This window comes from Nyctibius grandis, chromosome 3 (genome assembly GCF_013368605.1).
Source record: "Nyctibius grandis isolate bNycGra1 chromosome 3, bNycGra1.pri, whole genome shotgun sequence".
NCBI lineage: Eukaryota > Metazoa > Chordata > Aves > Nyctibiiformes > Nyctibiidae > Nyctibius > Nyctibius grandis.
In genome coordinates this window covers 27024843-27049217 of record NC_090660.1, presented here as the reverse complement: position 1 = coordinate 27049217, position 24375 = coordinate 27024843, and the positions used below count along the sequence as shown (strand labels likewise).

Sequence of the window (24375 nt, the reverse complement as noted above, 5' to 3'; positions counted from 1 at the left end):
TTATTTAGCTGCACAATGGAGTTAACTCTACTTTTTAGCATGCAAAGACAGCAGGCCCAAAGGGAGATGCAGAGACAGCTTTAGGCAATTTTGCACATATATACAAATGTAATTCTTTTGTTTAGTGGATTTATTCTTTATGAGAGAGGATTAGGGAACCAGAATTATTCTCTTTGTTGCTGTGGAGTTCTTTAGTACGTGTAAAAATATTCAGCTTTAACAGAATGAGGTATGTTTGTCCCCAAGTAATTTTCCCAGGGCCACAGCAGAAGCTGGAAGAAAAATTACTAGCAGCCAAGTGACATTGTTCAACTAAGCAGGTTGCTTTAGCAAGTTGCGCTCAAATTCACACTCACTGAATCCCGGCTGAATAAATAACCTATTTCTCTGCTTGGGTTAGCGGGTTTCTGCTGTTAAATTCTCCACTGCTGTCACCATGGCTGACTGCTAGCAGAGAGCCACTACAGTTGTGTAACTTGCGCTTTGCCACTCACCTTTCTCTCTCTCTTCTATCCCTGCCAGCAGAGCATAGAATATATGATAATTTCTTTCCCCGGGGTTTTGTCTTACTACACGATTCTGTCAAAGTAAAAAATAGTTTCCATTTAAGCAGTCATTTTAAAGAGAATTTTTTTTATCCAGAATTTTAAAGAAAACATTAAATTAAAATTAACTGAGCAGAAGCAAACATCAACTTACTTTTTCCAATAAATCTATAGCCAGGAAGAAAAACTTCAGTCAAGGAATAAAGTAAAAAGCAATTAATGCACAGGCTATTTATAATCTTCCTTCCTTCATTTGCGACAATAGGAAGAGCATCATGATCTTTTCTTATGACACACCTACTGCCATAACAAGATGAATAAAGTAGCAACAACAATAATACTGCAGCAATAATACCAATGTGTTCCCCCAACTCTTTCTCCTCCATCCCATCAAGATTGGACTTGTCATGCTCTGGATTTTAAACAACATCTGCTTTCCTTTAGTTTTTCTTTTCCCTAAAGCTTGGAAAGAGCTTTGAAATAGCTTGACATTTGTCCCACTGCAAAAGCAGCTTATGTTCAAAACACTGGGTAGGATCCCTTTGGTATATTCCCCATCCCCACACCTCTGGTGCCCTGGTGGAGCTGGCTCATAGACCAATTTTGCCACATGCAGGACAAGTCCAAGAATTTGACCCACCTATGCTCACACTGCAGAAATTCAGCAGCTCTGCTCTTTCAAGTACTTTTCTAGAAAAGTAAGAAGTTTATCTTTGGATATAATAAATGAGGGAAATAGCTGACAACGAAGTTACCCCCAAGAACTCAGGCTGTTTTAGCTCACTACATAGGAACATGCACATGAGCCACGCTAGCAGTAGCAACACAAAATCTTGGTCCTCCAAGAGTATATACACCCCACTCTGCCATAAATGCATATGTGTGTGTGCACAAACACATGTGGAATTTGGTGTTACTGCTTCCCTTTCACACATACATCAGATCAACTCAATTGTGTATGTTTCAGGGTGGGGTGAAATGACAGACAAGTGTGAGCCATTTTTCTCTCAGCCGTCCACAGAGGAGGTATGTGGGAGCTGCCCACAAATGGGGGGAAAAATCACCAAACGAGGATACAATCTATAATTCTTCCTCCCTGAATGTTTCCTTTCTGACAGATGTTCAGCTGAATAAACTTCCCAAAGCGACTTGAGTTGTTGTTGTAAACAGTCTTAGCGTTGCCAAAAGCTTCCATAATCGGGCTGTGAAAATACAGAAGAACGACAAGAGCGTTAACATGTGACCAGCATGCCAACAGTTTCACGTGGGACTGATGAAAGGAATACTGCTCTGAAAAGCTCACTTCTGACACCCTCAGCCACAGCCTACATCTTCAGTATTATCCTCAGTTTATTAACAACGGGCATCTCAATTTTCTATCAAAAGATACAAGTATTGAAGCAACAGCAAGACTAATCATACTAAACTACTCTGCAGCTTAATCTGTAACTGCTCAAAAGATGCATGCAATTCTCATTGCAGTACCCAGATTATAGAAATAAGAAATCTCAGCACACACAAACTGCTAGACAGACATAGGGAAAATAGTCCTTGTCCTAAGGCAATTAAAAAAAAATAATTACATCAAGATACAGCAAGTAAAACAGAGATGAAGAATGATAAACAGAAGTAATAGCATCTCAAATTGCCTTTGTTTTAAAATAGTTTAGAACCATGTGTTATTTCATTTGAACACAGAGGTTTTTTGCTTGCATAGACTGTGTCCAATTTATCTCATGCATTTACTCAACTGCCTTATCAGTTCTCCTTATCCTCCCTTTCCTCAGCACGCTTTTACCACTTGCACACTTTATCTTCACCGTGCTGTATCTTGTTCTACCTTATCCTCAGGCTATACAAACAAAACCAATGGTTTCTCCCTCCCATCAGCCGTTTCCCTCACTCCAATTATCTGAATTCATCCCCAAACAAAAATGAAAGCCACCACTAAAGAATCATCCATTCCAAAACTACACAACTTTTTGCTTCATTAAGATATCCTACTGTGCTCACAACTCTCTAGAGCAGCCAGGTAATTTTGTTTAATGGAAAATTTCCCCCTTTCCAATATTCATCTTATTGTTCAGTAAACACACCCACATCTTTAATTACATTGCAATTTCTTTTATTTCAATGACATGGCTTCTGTGTTCTGGAAAAAAATACTTGTGTATTAAGAGATCTAGTACCTGCTCTCAAGAATAGCTTGCTCGACACAGGAGGTCTTCTCTCTGCAGGACAGCTCCAGCGAATGTTGGCTCATTGCAGACAAGAACTTGAGAATCAGCTTAGTGCTTTCTGTCTTACCAGCACCACTTTCGCCACTGAAAGAAGAGGAGGAGGAAAGCGTCTGCACAATCCAGCTACCAGGCAAAAAGCCTGGCCAGTCTTCCGAACTCTAAAATCCTGGAGGCCAGGAAGACTGGGGTGATTAAAAGTGATACTCAAATGGCAGCAGAATGCACCTTTAAGCTTGCTGAATATGACACAAAATGCAAGCTATCTTTAGACTTCATACCACTGTTCAGAAAGCATTTCAAAGGATCGATTGCATAAAGACGTACACAACAACCACGAGGCAATGAAGAGCTCTCTGAACACAAACTATCCAACAATCCTCATCAGCACGGGAAAACAAAATTAGCACAAAGGCATGGCAATGGTCACGGAGAAAGTCACGAATATGAATTAAGCTGAGAAGTTTGGGATTATGTTGCAGCAATGTAGCGAAGGAGGGAGTCCTGCTGTGAGAAGGAGGAGGTTAGAGACACCAACGCATATTATAACACATAAAGGCTACTAGTATAATTAATACTGATATTCTTAGTGAGCTACATATCCTTTAAAAAAACTTTTTATATGCCCATCCAAATAAACCAGATTCATGAGAGTTCAAAATATACAATTTTCACCTCTCATCAACATCAGAGATGTAAAATCTCTCATCTTCACCCACAGCAGAACAAAGCTATCTGATAATGCTAAACTGATATCTGAAAAACAAACTGTTAATAAGCAATCCCACGGATACAAACAGAAAGCAATACACTTGATTCTTCTCCAAGACAAAAGCTCTAAAAAGAGAAGGTATAAATTTGGCTCATCTCCCCAATATAATTTCCCTTCAATTATGTAGCTTTGTAATTAAAAACACACCGTGAGCCATTAAGAAACACAGCTCGTGGTTGAAGTCTGTCTAGTTTGCTTACTTTTTATCTGAAGTCATAGCATTATATCCTAAGCTGCAGCCTAATTCCTGGTGTTCCTAACTAAGCTGTGCTTAATTCCAGTTTACTCCCGATGAAGGGAGGTACATTTTGGTCTCACCCTACCCTTTTCATTGTAGCAAGCAGGAGTTTTGTCACTGCCTTTGACGGAGCACAACTGGGCATATGGAACAAGCTTAGTTTACTTAACAGTCTCGCTGCGCCATTGCTGAGTGGTGACCCTGGTGATTTTAGGTTATGGCAAAGGATAATGATGCTTTCTAGTAAAAAGTAAAGAAGAAAGGTACAGCCCGAGGAAGCAGCATGGCGTTTTCCTGCAAAGAAATGCCAACAATTACAAAAATAATCAGGGAAGAGGCATTCAGAAAACATGAGACACAGAGTGTTGTGGCTGAAATTTAAGTGTTTCCCAGAAAGAATCAGCGAGTCTTTAAAATGTTTCACCACAACTTCATACAAGATATGCTACCCGCTGATATGTCCCAGCAAGTATGATTCATCCATCATACTTCTACCATCTCAGACAAATTCTGTACTATTTTTAATTTAGTTTTACCCTTGACATCTGGCCTTTTTGGTATTTGTTCCCCTTCTCTTTGCAGACCCCCACCCACTCGTGCTCCTTTGCCAACAAAGCAAATATTTAATATTCCCCATATTTCATACTGGCTCCTTGTACACTAAAGGATCAGCAAAACATTTCTACCACAAGTTCTGAAAGACCTTCACAAACCCTTGCATTATCCTTGTCTGGTGCAAACAATAATCAAGTGATACCTGCCTAAATCGTCCCCCTCTGAGCAGTGCATAGTTCAATGGCAGGGATCTGGGTGCCGAGGAGGACACCAGTTCTTTCACTGACACCATTCTTCCTCTGCCCCGACCCTCTATCCCATGCTCTGGAGCATCTGTAGTTCTGTGGAAGCTAAGAGTTACCCCACTGTAGCTGACAGCAATTCTATAAGTGAGATATTCAGAGCTGATGGAAAAATATTGCCTGTGCTTATCTCTGGTATAATTGGTATTATGCACAATTACATGCTCTTGATTTTTTCCTTAAATAGGAGAGCCTCCGAGCTGGGTCAGGCCAAAGGTCTACTAGCCCAGTGCCCTATGTCTGACAGTCGCCAAACAGAGATGCACAGAGAAGATGTGTGATATTTCCCTTCTGTGTTCCTCCAGCTTCCAGCTATTTTCTGTCCTAGACCTGGTTTCTGTGTGTCTTGTAACCCTCAACGGATTTATCTTCCATGAGTTTCTAGCTACATTCCCCCAAAAAACATATGAACATGTCTTGTTGTTTTGGATCTACTTCCTATTAGCTTCATTTGATGCTCCCTAGTTCCCGTATTGGAAGGAGCAGCCAGCACCTCATCTCCGTGCTCCCTCTCTCTGCTGTGCATGACTTCATGGACAGCCCCCCAGTTCGAGCTGCCTGTCTCTGTTAGCCATTCCCACATAGAGCCATGCTATGCTTCTGATCACTCCTTTTGTTCTCCTCTGAACTGTCTCCAGTTCCACAAGGTCCTCTTGGATATCAAGCAAGGTAGAAAAAGGCTCGTGCAAAATACCCAAGATATGAACAAAGGACAGATTTACCCAACGTTCTCTACTCATTTACTAGTAATCACTCTATTCTATTTAGTTTATGACTGCTACTGAGTGGATGGGTTCCTGGAGCCCTCTGGCACGACAGTTAAGATCTCACCCCCACATGGTGCTGCTCAGCTTGGGACCCATAATTTTAGGTGCACCAAGTTGGCTCTGCATTTTTCCTTTACAAAAGGCTTTATAAAAGACAGTTATTATTAATGAGATGAAAATCAAGAACAAGCATGCTAAAGTTTAAAGTTGTTTATTCAATCCTACAGGACACACCTACCCTAATGGTAGGTTAAGTGGGATCAATCTTTCAGACTCCTTATAAAGCCTATGCCTACAAGAAGTTGCCAAGGTCAGTAAAAGAAGGGTGAATTTTTTAGTGCACAGCCAACCTTCCCAGCAACCCTTCCACCCCATGAGTTTAAGTGCCCAGCTCGTTCCACATCACTACATTCAGTATTGTGAATTTATTAAGTGTGACAGCAACCCACAAGGCCTCCACTTAGGAGATCTTTAGACTTTCTCCATGACTTGTTCTATGCAGGGCATCTCGCTAAGGGCACAGCAGCCTGGACTCCAGACTGCTGCAGTGTAAAAAGGAGTTATCGCGAGAGACTCCTCATTCTGAAGGACATAACACGGGTGAGGCGGTACCAACACTACTCTAAATCACTTCTCAATTCTGTCTGCTGGCTTTAAAACCCCGAAGACAGATACACACAGACAAAACAGGCCCCTTCAGCAAACAGAGTTCGTCAAATGCACATGTGAATTTTGGTGTGTCAGTCTCATAAGAATGTCTTCCCATCACAAGTCTGGGTCTCATCCAAAGCATACTTTGGTTCACGTTGATTTTCAAGCTGAACAACAACAACAAAAATGTCAGGCCATCAGATGATAACAGAGAGAACAAACTGGTGTCAGACTGATTTCCCACTCACAGCACTGACTCGAATATAATTCAGGGTGACTGTTGCTGCTCCTTCGACTGCTCTACACTTCTTTCTGAGTGCTTTAAAGCAGATTAACTGCTATTACATCCAAGAGAAGAGCATGTGTTTGCTTGTGCATGGACTAGACCACCTTAAACAGAGCAGCAACAAAAGAAAACGCTTAAAGATATTTTCCTGTTCTTACAGTAAAGGGGCAGAGGTTTGAACTTGGTCCCAACTTGCAAACATCAGCTAATCATGGAGGAACTCAGTCCCTTCCCTACATCAGGACAAGCTGTTTGACTATTCTTTGAGTATCATGGGCTCCCTTCATGCTCCTGCCAAGGCACCCAGCTGAAAAATCAGATAATGCTAATTTTTTTTTAACATGTCTGTTGTAGCACCAAATATAACTGTGGTGGGCTTTTTTTTTTCTGTTTTAAATGAAACTGGACTCTGAGGTAACACTCAGATCAACACGAAACTGAGCATTTGTTGATGTAGATTTTGTCTACATGAAAACTCTAGTTCAATAGCCAGATAAGCCTGTGAGTGTGAAAATACCATTTCACAGCTGTGTAAAAGCTCTAATGCACCGGTTGTGCACAGCTTCTTCAATGTGCCCTATTGTTGACATTTTAGGCTGATAAGTCATTTTTATGCAGCATTATCATGAATTAAAATAAGCCTGTGTAACAGATTGACAGCTAAGCATCTTCGGATGACTCCATTTAAAATTCTACCTTCTATATTTCCTTCCCTTTCACCTCTGGTCTGGGTGGTTATACTGGAAAAATGGGCTTGCATTTATAAAACATTTCCAGTCACTACTGAAGACAGTTTTTGGTTCAGGTTCTTGCCTTAACCCTCTCATCTTACCCCACCAGACAAATATCCCAAGCAAATATCCCAAAACAGTAGAAGCTTTATCACAGGTTTTTGAAGCCAATGCCTTAAGAAAGCAGCTCCAGAACAAAGCTGAGCTAATTCTGGATGCCAGCAGGGGGCACTTCGAGCCCAGAGGATCATCAGAAAGTGCTTCAGTACCTTAGTTCAGGGGGCTGTAACAACTGGCTACTGAGTTTTTAGATCCCAAGTTAGGAGCAGGTGAAAACGGCTCAGAATGCAAAGCCTGCATGAACAACTCATTTTAACTGGATGTAACTTCTCTATTGTGTTTTCATGATGGAACAAAATTTTTCTTTTTATCACCTCTTACATTAAATAATTGTTAAATACAAGACCAGAATATTTGCCTGAATTCAGACATTGCAGAGCTCCACTTGACCATTTTTTTTCAAATGCCAGTAGTAACCAAGGAAGCCTGACAGTGACTTGCTGCAACATCTAATTCTAAGCCAGCAAAAGATGCAGGAATGGCCAGGATGCTGAAGATGACAAGCACACTGTTATACCTCCACTTCTGCTCCCCCAAACTACATATATGATCACAGGGACTTTTCCAAACCTCATCAGGTCCACTGAAAACCTTCAGGATTTAAAAAAATCCTGCTCTGACTCCTTCACAGATACAACAGATAACAGTGTTTTAGGGAAAGTAGATTTGACTTTTTATTTTTTGTTCTGAGTTGCATGTTCCTTCATATTCTGTAGCAACAAGACACTCTTATAAGGCTGTATTACAGCACTTGTCTGGAGAACTGAACTTACACAAATCATTGATTTTATCCATGACCACAGTAAGCAATTTTAAAACAGACTGTTAAGGCAAAACTTCTCCATATTATGGCTTGCCAGCTATTTTAAGAGAGACTGCTAATGGGAAACTTCTCCATATTATGACTTATCTGTACCAAGGCACATGGTTTACAGAGCAGGGACTGGTGGAGACTCTTCTGGAACATCAGAGACTTCTGTTTATCTCCTTTTTAGGATGCAACCTGTTTCTCTCTTGGCAGCTTCTGTGGAACTGGAAGGAAAGGTAAAATACTTGGGCCAGTACAGAGCGGAATTAACAAAAATGCCAACAGCCACCTGCTAGGCACCAGAAGTTATTTCAGTCCCCAAAATTCAGATACGTGGGCTGCTCACAAGTAACTACCTGACATTACTCCATAAAATCATGACTCCAGGCTAGCTATTTTTGCATGACAAAGATCTCAGTGCATTTCATTTTTTCTTGGAGTGTCATCTGGACTCAGCTTTATACGTACAGCACTATGTATTAAATAAAATAAAAGGGGGGGAAATACAGTTGAAGAAAGCTGAAAAACACATGCAGCCCCCTCTGTCTGTGTGCCATCGCCAGGTAGAACCTGCCTAGAGGCAAAGGCAGGTGGGGACTGCAACCTGAGAGCTTGCAGAGAGTTGGAACCAGACCTTGCTGTGCTGCATCTGATCCACAGTTCTGACAACAGCTTGGGTGCTGAACCACAAGCACCAAATCCTCCTCTTATCCAGTAAGCCTTGCAAACTGGCCTGTAATCTTCATGCCAGTAGAAACTGCCTATTGGAAAAGGTGCTGCTCTCACTCTGTCTCATCCTCTCTCTGCCTCACTGGCTGCTGCCCCATGCCATGGTATCATAGCTGTCACAAGGGCTCCCACGGAGGTCAGGAGATGGCCGAAATTGTGTCACCTTGTGTCTGAAGAGCTCTCTACATTTACCTTGTGCTGGTAGGCTGCAGGAAGGTGAGAGCAAACAGGTTTAATCACAAAAACACTGCAAAGGTGAGAGAGGAGAGGGAAGAAAAACACAAGCTCTCTCACACCCCCATCCCAAGCATCACTCCTGGCTCAGAGGCCACCTGGGCTGGTGCCACGCTGCCATTGCCACCGAGCTGCTCCTTGCGATCTGGCGATCACGGCTTCAGTTTTCCCTGCCTTCACGTGAGCCAACACAGCTGAGCTGGCAGACAGGGGAAAGGGAAAAGAGCTGGCTGTGTTTTCAGCTCTTCTGGAGCAAGAAGGGAGGAGGAGCTGAAAGCAGCGAAAAGCTATTGAAATGCCAACTGCTCTCAACATACATTCGGCAGCAGCGAGATCCTGAATACCAGTGACACAGTGGATCAAACGGGAAGCTATTAAATCACCATTAAATTAAAGCACAACGAGATTAAGCAAGAAAGATTAATCAGGTGGAAATAAGAGGCTGAAATGTGGAGTGTTTTCTCTTCTGCTATTCTTATTTACCGCATTTCTCAAGACTGGTGGGTTATTTTTTCTTTTCCTCTTGATACAGGATTCAGGGTCTAGTGGTGACAAACTACTGAGCTGCACAGGGATGTTTAAACTGGTGGGGAAAGCACTCAGGGTAAAATCAGATGGGTGAGTAGCAAAAAATGCACAAAAATACAATAGATTTTTTCACTAAATGAAAACATAAGATGCTTAAGAAAAATTAACAATTTGGTAGAGGTCCACAGAATGGTACAAAGTGAGCTCAGAACTCTCTCCCAAAACTCTGATGGTTTAAAAGCCTGCTTTCTTTTGGAGTTCTGCTCTCCACGCGGCCCAAATCTATGTTCCTAAATCACCTCGGAAGGCCCGCGGGCAGGGATAAGCAAAGCAGCAGCAGCAGCAGCCACCATTTACCTGATGAGGATGCACTGGTTGTCATGGCGCTTCCAAAGGCAGCGGTAGCACTCGTTCGCCACAGCGAAGATGTGAGGCGCGATCTCTCCCATGTGGTGCTTGCTGTATCGCTCCACGGCAGCGCAGTCGTACAGTCCCGGGATGCTCTTGTAAGGGTTCACAGAGGCAACAATCGAACCAATGTAGGTCTGCAAGCACACAGCCCCCGCCCCGAGTTGTTATTACACACGGGGTGGAACAGATTAACACTCTTCCCAAATGAAAGACGACAAATACATGTTTGCAAAAGCCTAGGAATTCTTTGGACAAAGGTGGCTAGTGTTTTCCCCTGCTTTCTTCCTTTCAACAAAAGCAACAGAAGGGCAGAAGTTGTTTCCACCTCTGTCATGTTTTCACGCTTACCCCACCTACAGCACAGAGCTTCCTGGCTGTACGAATCCCTGCCTTAACGCCGCTTACAGCGGCACAGTAATGCCTACGAGTGCTGGTCTACAGCTGCTTCTCATGCGTCCTCAGGGTCTCGCTGAACGTACTAAAACCTGACTGTGTCCCAAGTATTGGTGCAAAAGTCCATGTAGAGTATCCAAGTCCTTCTCTGCCACTCATTTTTAAAATGTAACTATCAGGCATTATGGTAGACACTAGCACCATTATATCGTAGCAGGCCCTAAGAAAAGCACATGAACTGGCAGATGCTCCCAAAACATTGGGTTTCGGCAAATTAGTTTATTACTAGTTTGATGCACAACAGCAACTGACAAGGCATTCATTTCTATCCTGTTGCAATTAGAGAGCACATCAGTTAAAACCACCCAAGTAGCAGCTTATGCCCATTCCCATTGCCTTAACTCATTAGGCTGTGGTAATACAATCATTGGCAACAGTCTATTCGCACTGCTGTTCATTTTCTCAGTCACCCTCTATCCACTTCAATACAATTTCCGAATAAAATGAAATTAAGTGAGGTAGGAAATAACATTAAGCAGGTTATCTCCAGAATTTCCAGTACATTTCTGGGGCATAAGAAATTAATTGATATATCGTACAGTGTGTGAGGTGTTACCGCTGTGATACTAATTTCATTTTGTTAAGTATCCTTTCTGCAGTTACAGGCAGGAAGATGACACCTGGCTTCAACAGCCCTGCTGCGGACTTGCAAAGAGCCAGGCTGCGAAGCCTCCAGCCCCGTAACACAGTCCCCATGTACAGGCAGATGCTCCACCAGCAGATGACCCTTTCGTCGATGACAGAAACCAGCTGTGGTGTTGACAGCAGGACTAGGGCTCTCCTCACCTCCGCAGGAAAGGGAGGATACCCAGAAAGGGCTGGATAAGGCGAGTAGCATCTCACACACTCCAGAAGCACAGCCCCAAGTGCTCCTCCTGCAGCTGCCCTCTCCTCCAGCAAGCCACCGCAGGGGCACTCACCAAGACCTAGCAACCACCAGCTCCCCCGTGTTTTCCCTTCCTCTCTGTCAGCCTCTTCCACAGCATTTACATTCCCCATCTACCTGCCTCCCTCCTCTCCTCCCTAATTAATATGTAATTATTGCTGTATGTTAGCTCTCCTTTCTCACTGTTACCTGCTGCTACATTCCCCATTATCCACCTGTTCATCCTCCATCATGCCCAATACAAGTAGCAGCTTTGAGAGTTCTCTAAGGGGACTAGAGCGGTGTCCTTGAAATGATGACCATTTTATTAGCTGCTAGGGGAATATTCCTCTTCTCTGTAACTCGAGTATATTTTACAGAGCTGTGAACTTTCAGTCTGTGTATTTTATAAAAGCCCCCATGCTGTGAAATAGCTCATAAGGTTTCACCAAGAGGAAAGATACCATTTCAACACAAGATCGTATCGCAGGGCAATTACAGCACTGAGACAACAGCTTAATTTCCTGGGATCATCCCCTCTTGGGTTCTTCAATAATTAACGAGAAAGTCTCTGAGAACAAAATTCCTCACTTTGATACACTTTTCAGCACAGGTCGCACAGGTAAAATTTTAAGAGATTTTTTTTTTTTTAATTACATGAATACAGTGCAAGCATGACCAATAAAACAGACTGCTACAGATCCTCCTCTTTACCTTACTAAGTCTGACTAAAGTCTCACTAAAATGTAAGAAGAGTAACTTGAGGCACGCCGTCACAACAGATGCCATGGCAAAGCAGCAAATAAAAAAGTCCCTGTGAAACATGGTACCATCTAACTCTATAACTGTAAGCACCCACTCTATAGCTTCTGCATGATCAAATACCTGAGAGAACATCACCACCACGCTCCCTGATCTTCCTGTGATAAAGCACTGGCAAGATTGCACCACCCACGGCTGCAGTGTGACTTTTCTTACTTCTACTATTTCAAAGGGTAAATGTCATAAAAGGTGACAGCAGCCCATTTCTGCACCAGCTCATTTCACATCAGGCAGTCGTTGGCATGGCTTAAGCATGACTCTTTAAAAATTATGTAAAATTCCAGAATATTAGTCATTACTGCAACTAAGAAAATATTTTATATTAAATTAAGTCAGATTGCTTCATTACCTTGTAATTCATCTAAGGTGTCATACAGAAAAAAGGAGCGTATTATGGCAATAACAGAAACCTGCTGAATAGCAGAAACAATACTGGCAAAACCAATTCCTGAATCACCTCATGGAGTAACTCTTAGGACACGTCACTATTTTAAAAATTCCTTCTTGCTCTCTCTTTTTTTTTTTTCTTTCAGCAAAGACATGAAGAACCACCACCTCTACTGAAATAGCTCAGATTTTGTGGTTCCAGCCTTCTGGTGCTTTGAGTATGTATTACCTCTTTGCAGAACAAGTTAAATGCATGCACAAATTGCCACCAAATTATAATGATACAAGACAGAACAAAGTCAGGCCCTCAAAAAAAAAAAAACTTCCTCATCCCAAGGCAAGATCACAGAGAAGCTATAATCTTCATAGACACAGTGGATCAGATTTATCGTCTACCAAGTGTCATAATCCAACCCAGGAGCAGCCCCAACTAGGTATCTGCATGGAACAACCAGGACTTAGCTGGCCCAAGGGAAAGTTTCACCTTAACCCAAGGTAGTTCATCAAGATATCAATGAGCTGAAACAGCACCCTTATTAAAAACTATTCCCATTATTAAAAAAAGTTCCCATTAAAAGACAAAGCTTCACAAAGTCTTCGTAAACTTCCCCTGGGATATCCAACAGCAGCAAGATCTGCTGCAAGAATCAATTCCTACATCACTTCTACACTTACTACTTTTTCCATCCAGTAACTATCACACGCTCTTACTAGTAGCAGTATTTTTCTAAACAGTAGATGCTACTCCTGCTAGCCTCTACCTGGGCACCTCCAAGAGCCACAAAAAGTCAGGGACTTGAGGCACGGCATGACGTTCACCTTCATAGAGAACAGCCCCACCTCACGACCCCCCTGTTTGTAGGGCTCTGCTTTCCCTCCCCTCGGGTCTCTGAGAAGCCACCCAACACCAGCCCTTTCTCGGAGGGCTAACTTTCCCATTTTGCAAGTGCAAGCACCTTAGCAGCAAGTTAAACTGCTGTAAAGATACACAAAAAATGCAGGGCTGTTCAGTTGGTGGGCATTGTCTCCTGAATGCTATTTCTGCACCAGGAATCATCATATGGCAAACTAAAGTAGTTAACAGTGAGAAGCAGGATCTCTAAATTACTTTATTATGCTAACAACACGCGGCAGCCGTTTAGATGAAATTTCAGAAAAGGTATTTCCACATGAGAATGTCACTACCACTTTGCTTGAAAGAGAGTGAATTAAATTTTCTCTTTGTTCTTCCCAGCTTCTAATCTGATTCTTGCAGTCAATAATTACTTATTTTAATGAAAGCACTCCAAAGCAGTTATGAATAGGAAAATGCTCACACATCTGCCAGAGCACTAGCAGCGGACAGGATTTCTGAAGATTTCCAGTTAAAATAGTTTGAGGGGTATTTCAGAGAAATACTGTATAGAGCTCCTACCACAAGTCTGACTTCTTAAATTCGTGGCAACGAACAGGACAGTTTATTTTGCTCTGTTACCTGACCAACTCAACACTTCAGACAGAACCACACACAAACTCTTGAATTACTTTGTTACAGACTACACCAGCAACAACTTGTTATCAGATCACCGCTAATTTATTTATTTAAACACAAGAATAAATGAAAGGTGAGTTATTCAGCCTGAATCTCAATGCAGCGCTTTGATTACCATATTAAAGGGCTGGGCTCCTTTTCCACTTCTACATTTTTACTGAATTTTTGCATTGATAATGCCTCTCCCAAAACACTTTCGGTTGCAAACCACAGACACTTCTGCTCCCCCTTTTAGCACAAAAAGAGGAAATAAGATTGTTTGCTGATCCTCTAAGAGGACTTTCAAGATTAGAAGTTCAAGCTCTGTCTTCTCAGCTAGCCTTTCAGTAAGGTGATGGCATTGCAAAAGTCAAAATGAAAGACGTACTTGAGAAAGGAAGAGATTTTTCATCAGTTCTCCGAATGCTTTCTTTGTTTTGCTTGTTGCCTTCCGATAGCAATCAGCTTTGAACCTCGTGTCTTGAAATCACCCCAGGCTTCTTCAAACACTCAAAGACAATTAGTTCTTTAACAAGTTTCAAGGGCTCAGAAAGTTTTCTGATGCCCACAGAAATATTCTAGAAAAACTTGAAATGGTCCGATTAGTCCTGTCTAACATGAGAGGGTTTGTTGTTGTTTGTTTTTTTTTTTAAGGAAGACACAAATCAGTTCACTGTAGTTTGATGCCAAACAAATGCAAACGATGTAAAAAGCTTTATTGGTTAAAACACACTTTTTAAAGTTAGCTTAAAATTACAGGAAACTAGTTTGCAATAGTTTCTAAATACAGTTTGAAATGTCTGGCTTTCCCATGTAGAAAAGGCTTTCGGGCTAAAAGAGGAAAAAGTAGAGTAAGAAATTTCCCCTTCAAAATTTTTTTCAGGTTCTCTACACAGAAAAAGCAACAAAAAAAGGAAACTGCCCTAATGAAGATCACTCCATTAATCCTATAAACCAAACTTACTAAATATATCAGGACCACCTTGCTCTCCATCTTTTCCCCTTCACAGATTCTTTCTGGATATATCCTTTCAGGTTTGTTCCATATCCAGCAACCATTCACCTTCCACTTCTTCCCTTTTATGTCAAGACTTCAATAACATTTTTATTTCTGAGGATCCTTTCTGATTTCTGTGTTTTACTCAAGCTTGCTCTACCCATGTAAGGTCATCAATTTTATCCCACACTGTTTTTCTCATGACCTCCTTTCACACTTTACATCAAGGTACTCCTCTGTATTTCCCAGACTTCTAGCATCTGAGACATCCCATTCCTCCTTCTTTCTTACATAAACAAATAAATGCAGAGAGGGGCAAGGGGTTGGGGAGAAGAAGAATTAAAAGAAAAGGACTTCATTCAGGCTTTGCATGTCTCATGCTACAGGGAGGGTGGGAGAGAAGGCAGGAGCAGGCTGGAGGACTCTGTTAAAGGGCATCATGTGCTGCTCCTGAACCAAGTCTTTGATCAACAATCACAACAGAAACTAAAACTGCTGGCACTATCAAAACAGGCACAAGGAGACTACACTCCCCATTTTCAGTCAGTGTTTCTTCAATGACACCAAAAATCAATATATTCTTTGCAGCGTGGTACTGGAAATGTTGGAATCTATCAAATACAGAATCTAGATGTTTTGTTACAGATACATACATTAACATTGAGATATAGCACTTTGGCCAACATGCTTTTAAGAGCACTTTCAAGACTTTCTTCTTTGGAACAAGAAAAATCTACCATTATAGAAACAAAAGCATGTTTACAAATGCCTCAAAAATTATCCTTCTGGGTTGTTTTTGAGCAACTCCTGACTTGGCTGGAGTCACTCAAGGAACTGATTCTGTGTCTGAAAAGTAAGAGTATTTTTGAAAAAAAAAGGAGCATTAATATGAACCTGACAATTTATTCAATAAGTATAGTTTTCCAGGCTTACCCTTAATATATGGGAAGCTTTAAATAAAACTGCAGTGCATCTGGCTCACTAGAAAGCTACTATATGGCACCATCAGACCAATGTATGTGAAAAGATTTTTATCACCGCTCCACATGAGTTGGGCGTCTCTTATACCTCTAAATCATCAAGGCTACAGTTCTGTTACCAAACTACAATACTGGTGCTTTCACAGCACGTACAGAGGCAGAAGATGCCTGAAAGACCACAAAATAGCTGTCAAAACTTCTTTATCTTTACAAGGCCAACTTTCAAGGTGTCAGGATGCAAAACCTGTGAACAGAAGAGTTTGCCCCACTCTGCAGGTACAGCCTCCAACGTTTCCAGTTCTCCCAGGTAAAGGGAGTAACCATGTAACCAAAATAACCATGACTGAGTTCATTCTGAGGCAAAGAGAACTGGGTCAACCACCACATACACGTCAGCACAAAAAGGAGAAAGATGGCTGGACCACATTTTGGCGTGCTTTTTAGGGGAGGGAGCAGAAGGGGCAAGGGTATGCCATAAACAGCATGATAATTAGTGCCCTTGTACTTGGTAGGACCTTGATTTATCCTCTCTGTGGCAAGTATGCCCCATCTTTCAGCTAGTCCCACACTAATTTCATTGGGACGGAATCCAGTTGTCTCCCTAAATTATAAGCTAAAATGTCTGAAGCCAAGCTCCCTTCTTAAAAACCATAATCAAACTGAAGTACTAAACTACGAGTTTAGATGCTTTCAACCAACCAACCCATTTCTGAGATGGAAATGTCATACTCTATAATCATACCTACACGCTTGGGCTTCTGCAGCCCTCACCATGTTTGGTGAGTCATGGTGGGTTTTCAACAGCCTCGATTTGCATCAGCTTTGCTTTCCTTTATCACTGTGTTCCCTGTCAATGTGCACGCCATTATGACTCCTAAATTGTCTTTTTTTTTTTCTCAAGGTCAGTTTAGGATTGATTGCAAAATGAGATGCTTGTAAACACACAGGCCACACTACAAAAGGAAGAGTTAGCATCCATAGGAGACGATCTTTTGAAGGGAACCAGAACAAAATGAAGAATGTCACTAAGAGCATCAAGTACCAATAGGCACAACATCCAATACCCACCTGCTAAACGTTCTCCCTGTCATTGTCTTCTACAAGCACCTTCTCAGGCACATTCACGCTCTTTAGCTGCACTTTCCCATGTGCTTCAGTCCCTGATGTGAGCTGCTGCAGCAGCCTCTCCTACCACCTCCCTCCCTGATGGCCTTTTCCCTTCCTGTGCTGAGCACAGATCAGATCCAAGGCATAACAGAACAAGGTATTTTCTAAGCCAGGCTTTATGCTTGTTTTCACTGGCACAGGTCATAACAAGGTTTTTTAATAATTTTGGATTTTTTTCTACACATGATTTCAGATGTTCAGTGGCAACTGTTGGGCAACAGCACCCCCTATTAGTTGCATCCCTGTCTGTTATGTTCATCCTTTAACCCAACCAACGTGACCTTAAGCTTCCCTTGGTACACAGCATTAAGCAACACCATGGTACTTTGTGGCCTAGATACCTTAACTTCTAAACTAAGCGAATCCTTCCATTCCCCCAGCTTCAGACTTGCACATTCATAGTGTCCTTGTCCTAGGCAGCTAAATGAAGCTAGAAAAATCTGTTTCTTAAGGGTTAAAAACGGGGTTTGGATCACCTTAGCTACCAACAGAAATACCGAAGCAGTGCACTGAGGCAGTCACATCTTTCAGCTTAACTCCAGAGAAAGCTCAGAGATGAAGAACCTGCACAAAACTAAGACCTCTCCACAGGCTGAGATACACTCATAGCTTAATCTCATCTTCTTTTCCCGTTAAATCTGTCCTACTGAATAGACTGTTCCTTGTGGATGGAGATACTCAAATAAACTCTACAAGTGTTATCCAGAATCTGCACAAAAAAATCCAGCTAGGCAATAGGAAACAAATATAAAGAAAAGCTGATAGAAGAGCGTTGTTACAGCCAAAGGTAAAAAACAAAGCAACAGACCATAATATTGACGTCGGATAGACATCTTTCCTTATTTAAGAACTTCACAGGTTTCTGGCAGTTTTTCTCCTGTATAAAAAGGACCAAGTCTCTTTGTTTTCATTTCATTTCTTTGCTGACTAACACAAGACAGTCTCTATCACGTAGCACTGCTATGTGCTGGATGTCAGGATAATGATCTTTTGCAATCTGCTGCATGGACTGTTTATATGAACAGTTATGGAAAAGTCTCTCTCTTCACCATTGCCAAGCGGAGAGAGGAGGTGACCTCCTCAACAAAAATCCACGACTGATCAGGATGAGACATTGATTTTTGTCGTTTTCATGGGCTGCAATACAGCATGTGACTGTAGGTTTGCACATCAGACTGTAGCAATCTGTGTGCACAAGTGCACAGCTTAATCCTAATGAGGCAATCTCTACCTCGAATCAGAGAAGGCCCCATGAAGAGCGGAGACCCCATGGCTCATCCCTTCATTTCAAATGGCCTGTGGCCACACACTGGTTCTTTTTCCTGCTTTGTTACTGTACAATGCTCAAATGAGTCTTTCAAAGCTGTCTGAAGGTCTAATTCACCCTCCAGCAAGGAAAAGGAAAAAATGTTGTTCTTCCTTCCTATAGATTCATCTTGGGCAGATGAAGGGGCTTTTCAGAGAGAACACATGCAAACAAAAGCAAAAATTCTGGTAGAGGATATCCCAAAAAGCAGTGTCTCCAGAACACAGAAGAAATATTTTTAATATAAAGCTTTGGAGATCTGTTTCATTCTGCCTGCAAGTATTTCACATACTGATAAACAGATATTTGTAACTTCCATGCTCCTTTAATGTTTTAAGACCTCTTCTACAGAAAGGGCTTTTTTTAGGAGGAGAGCAGGAAGAGCAGGAATTATGCTTTAACAGAGCATGAAAACAGAAATCAAAAGCCAGAATAACTGAAATCTAAGCCTATGCCGGATAGTTTGTTGGATGGCACTGAACTGCTGCCAAATAGCCGTGGGTCTAGAAATCAGCACTAAGATGGCAAACAGTATTAGCAGTCAAAAGTCTGCTAAATGGAACTTTTGGACCCCATTCCGTCTCAAAAGGAAAGACTGACAGACATCAAAAGGAAATAGCTGAAACTGCTTGCGAGAAACGGACTACATCTTTTCAAATAAAAGTAACAGCCTGGCTATGAATCAATAGTCCATTTACACAGGTAGACAATAGCTATGAAAGTAATTTAATTCATTCTCAACTTAAATGGGTTGTCTGCGGCCTTTCTAGTATTAAACTGCTGGAATACGTGAACAAAGCAGCCCGAAAGTGTAGCACAAGCAGTAAATTCTGTGCAGCTCGCTTTACAGTCAAAGTCTAACTCACGTAAAGAAAACACGTGCTGGTGACAGACAAGCGGCTTAAGTTTCGGAGTCCAAATTCCTGCCCTCCTTTGAATGCCTTTGCGGGACTGGGAGCAACAGACCTTACAGAAAGGCACCAAAGCTTACCCGCGAGTGAGGCAAAGGTGCACACAGAAGCATTCAGCAGCATTTGCGGGAGCTCCGACTGAAAGGCACTAAGCTGCTGCTGTTGGCACTTCCGCAAACAACTGAAAAATTTTCTTTTTGATTCTGCACGTTGGTCTGCTTTGTGTTCTCAGCTCATACAGTTACCAGTGACATTCAGTGAAGGTGTGGAGAAATCAACAAGCCTTCAAATCTGAGAAGACATTAGCAACGTATACCATCACCAATGACGAAACCTGCACAAGATAATAGATTTCTACTTTGTGGTTGTTGATACGAAGTTACCACTAAGTAGGGCTTAGGTATCATTCAAAACTCCTGGAAGTCAACAGGAATCAGGAATCGACCCTGTTGACCCTGCATGTATTATTTATTCTCCTACCAACCAGCCAAATGAGAAGAAAAATACTGGTACAGAGCAGACAGAGCAATTTTTGTGATGTTTTAACAGAACTTTGACCTCCTCCTCCTCTCCACCACCCCTACTGAAACAGCCCACTGATGAGAGAGGGTAAGATTCCTACTGCAGCATATACACACAGCAGGTTACGAACAAGTAATGTGCTGCAAACCTTAATATAAATTTACATGTTTGTGTAACCATTGCATACATGCATACATGTAGCCATTGCACACATTGCAAAGTGTTTGTGTAGCCAATGTATACACGACGGTATATGTTCCTTTCTGAGGAGCTCCCTTTTTAATGATATCATGTTGATCACAATACCTCAGGCCAAAATATTTGCTAAGATCTGAAAATATGTACCTTAAAAATCCCCAATATTTTCAGTTGTGAGGACAAAGTTCAGAGAAACATTCCTTATTGTTGTGATTGCTATTATTAGCAGTCCCACAAGTTCTGCAGAAAGGAGGAATTCAGAAGCTAAGTTGGTTAACCAGCCAATGGTATGTGTTTACTTCTTCTCATATCATTACAGCTATGTTATTCCTCTAACATGCATTAAAAAAAAAAGAAAAACAAATAAGAAATACTGGTAATTGGCCTTTGACAGACAATTGTTGATCTATATAACTGACCATCCTTTAGAAACAGCAATCACCAGAAATAAATTCCACTAGATTTCCAATTAAAAGCCTGCTGTGTTTATATAGATCTTTGTCTGCTGCTCTCTAGTAACAGATGTGAAATGCAAGCTGTAATTAATGCTCGGAGACAGGAACCCACTTCAAACTACATTTTGAAAACATCTGATGTGTGTAAGCGTAACATGCTAATTATGGAGGTAGGTAGCTATGTATAGACATTTGTCGTGCATTCTTAGCAACAGCATTCTCTGCTCTCTGTACCTCCACTGAAGGAGCTGGTGAAGAGAATTTTCCTCATCTCCTCAGTAGCACAGGAAGGCATGAAAAACATCGTGATTCATCAGCACACCTTTTAAACTTCTCTACTGTAGACGTATAGCAACTAAATAAACAGCAGTTTCCTCAGTGACCATAAAGTAGAACCTGCAAACCAGTTACTTGGGACTGCTCTAGAGCATTGGATGCCTGTGGAGAGGAACTGTGCAACCACAGCTGGGTTGCAGGCAAGTCCAGGACAACTGCAGTTCTAGGAGGCAGTGTAATAACTAAGGACTTGGTCTAAATGTGCACGTACAATACTTAATATATATATATTACGGTACTAACTAACACCACAATTTGTGTGTACCATTGTTTGTTTTTTTAAAGCCAACAGCGCACGCTTATTTATACGACAGAGCACAACAGGTCAAAGACCAAGGCTGGTCAGCTGTCCAGGATGGTGTATGGGTCCTTGATACATTCTTTTAAGGTCCAGTTTCCGCAGGAAGCGCATCCAAGATTTTCCATTTAAAAAATCAGTCATGGCAGCTTTTATCTTCATAAGCAAACATTTTGGGGCTATTGTCTTCTACTGATCTTACTTTGCCTCTCCGCCTCCACCTAAAACTTGCATCTGTGGTAGAGGACATCTGAACATGAGTGCTTTCAAAGTGCATGAATTATGTCTGACTTACTTTATTTAATTAGCCAAGACTCTAGCGTGCCTTGTTATTTTCTCATTATAACATGCAGCAACATCTGCTTCCTGCTGACCATCGTTACGTGGCACAGAGCAACTGCACTGGACCTGAAATGAGTTTTACTGTACGCAGAAAAAAAACGCAAATGCAAAAACCTAGAAAAACAAGTCACAGAGAGCAACTGACCTAGATACTAAAGTGTCTGTGTCTGCAAACAGAATTTCAAAAAATCCCGACGGTGATTATTGATTAATATTGCACAAACATCAACTAGTTGCCTCAGGGAACCCTCATGACTTCGAGGGAGATAAATTACCTAATTACTGTGAGTTTAACCAACTACAACTGAACATGCTGCTAAAATAAATAAACACAAATAGATCTAAAATCGATGTATAAATCACTGAATACACCTTTTAAGAACAGATAACTGAGCATTCAGTGTAATGAAGTGGCTAGGAACTCTGCAAGCAACCTTGTCAGGGAAGAGACAACTTTCCCAGTTTAATGCCTTTTTTTAAAATCGGAGAAATGTTGCTTTCTCATCCAAGTTATTCCATGTTTGTTGCTTCAGTGGAAGAGAGAAAGGAAGCCAGTCACAAAAACTGAGCTCCTAATTACCATCATCCTCCCTCTGATGTGGATGTGGCTGATACAGCCCTACATGTCTACGTGGCTGGTACAGAAGTTTTTATACAGACTCACACAAACCTAACAGATGGTTGTAATTATTGGCAGGCAAGCTGCAGTCCTAATTTGAAAGTGAGCAAAAATAGGTTATGTACTCTCTCCCCCTTCATGGCCACCACACCCAACTGCTGGACAACCTGGAGGCCACTCTCCACATCAGGGGAGGGTGGCCGAGGGACCGCCACACCCCACCCTGCGCAGCACACCTCCTTGGGCATGGAGACATGTTTTCCACCTAAACGAGATGGGCACATGTGAAAACATCACCACTTCAAAGGGGAACGTGCCTACCTGGCACTTCAGAGCTTAATTCAAAAGGAAAAAACTAATCAGATGTGCTTTGAAACTTGTTTATTGCTTGAACTCAGGCAAACGAGGGTGGATCTGACGCTGAAAACCTCCACACTGCCCTGCACAATGTATACTGCAGTTATTTCCAACCCACCTCTCACCTCAGCAAAAGCAGTTCTCTAATCCTCTGGTCTGCTCTTCTGAAATTCACTCGCCAGCATCAGTAACTAACCGCTGGCCACAGAGACGAGACAACTGCAGCTCATCCTGGAGCCAGCTCCAACACTGTAATTTGTGCGTCTTGCAGCACAGTCCACGCGGTGTGGTTTACGGCGTCCTCCCCAAGGCTATGCCAGTCTCCTCCGCAGTGTGTACTTAACTAAAAGTAAACCAGAATCAACAGCTTTGGGAACAACTCGCCTTTTAACAGTGACAAGAACAGCCACCGCAGCACTTCCCCTCTCCACATCACGTGCCCCATGCTGGCCTTGCTTCAGAACCAACAAAATCCCTCGTTCGCCTTCACAAAAGGCTCCGTTTTCAAATGTGGGCACCTTCTGCTTTTAGCACTGGTGGTTATCTTTCCAGATTTTGCCACATACCAGCCTAGCACGCAAGCTAATCTGAGCGTTCAAAGATGGCCGCTAAACCTCTTATGCCGATGTCCAGAAGCTGGACCTCCCATATCAAGTTGTTCCTGATGGAGTAAAATGGGAGAAAAAGTAGCAATGAAAACCCCTGCAACATATGATCACTGCCATCCTAACTCTGCTCCCTTCCTGGACAACAAAAGCGGTGACAGCCCAGAAGCAAATTTTCAGGTAAAAGCAGTATTAGTCAAGAAACCTGAAAAAATACCAGACAGGAGCCTCCTTTAAGTAATCAAGAAAGGACACGTACATCCCATGCTTCTCACAGGCCAGAAAGGGAAAGCATGCACGCTTTTCTTTTACGGAAATTCAGACAGAAAATATCACAAGCTGATGTCAACAGACTTGACACTGATACAAAAAGATGGTTGCACATAGACATGAACAACTTTTGTCATTCACCTTCTCGCTAACAGCACAGATTCAGCCAAGAGCCTCAACTCATTAAATACAGAGCCAGGCATCATTCACGCTATGAACAGTCTGTGTGCTAAATCAATATTCCTCCCTCCCCTAAAAACAGCACGAAATATAGAAAACCCTCTGCTGACCTTTTATAGCTGGACTCGTTGGCAGCAGCAAAGAAAGTCACTGACATGTTTGACAAAACTTGGCATCCATAGCAAATATCTTTATAGTATTAATTAGGAAGAAGTGAAGAGTTTAGGAACACGAGTATGATTATGTGAGACAAAAATGTTATTAAATAAAGGAAGATTAAACCAAACTCAAACATCTGAAAATATTTACTTAAATGCTCAATGCTGGAGAAATAGCTCCTCAAATACAGGCAAACAAGTTAACAGTGGAAGATTTGCATAAGTAATTGTCTTCCTGAGAAAGCAACTGTTTACATTTCTTTTTAATTGTTTCTTCTGTATTTTTGAAATTATATATACTTTACACTACAATTTAGTATATTGCACTTCATATAATTTTTGTGTGTGTGAAGAAGCAAGCGCCAAAACTTACATCCTAATTAAGTGCATTCCTCATTAAGAGTACAAAGGTGCTTCCCAGTCTCATTGCCACTGAGAAAACCAACAAAAAGCTGCCAGACTCAAGAACCACACTAATAACGCTTGTAATACTACAAGTATATAACAAAAAATGGCAGCATACACCTTTGCATACCTTTTCCATCCACTCAGGACATGGACAAGGAGGTACACAGAGCTGAAGTAAAGAGGGACCTGTAAGCTAAAGGCCAGGACACGGCAATTACATGGTGGTTTATATTCAGGAATGGCAAGAACTCTTTCAATGGGATGACCAGCCCCTAAGCTCAGAGTGGAGAGGGGCACATGCCTTCCTGATTTATC

At 41.8% G+C, this 24375-nt stretch overlaps 1 protein-coding gene across 1 annotated transcript in view; it reads right to left on the bottom strand.

The window, feature by feature from the left end:
* Positions 1 to 24375, bottom strand: part of MYO10 (myosin X) — a 180365-nt gene that overhangs the window by 69782 nt on the left and 86208 nt on the right. Inside the window, exons 4-8 of the mRNA XM_068395900.1 lie at positions 9861 to 10048; positions 2735 to 2869; positions 1623 to 1747; positions 700 to 713; positions 495 to 579 (exon numbers count right to left, since the gene is read on the bottom strand). Coding sequence (XP_068252001.1) covers positions 495 to 579; positions 700 to 713; positions 1623 to 1747; positions 2735 to 2869; positions 9861 to 10048 — 547 coding nt within the window. The remainder of the gene's footprint in view (positions 1 to 494; positions 580 to 699; positions 714 to 1622; positions 1748 to 2734; positions 2870 to 9860; positions 10049 to 24375) is intronic.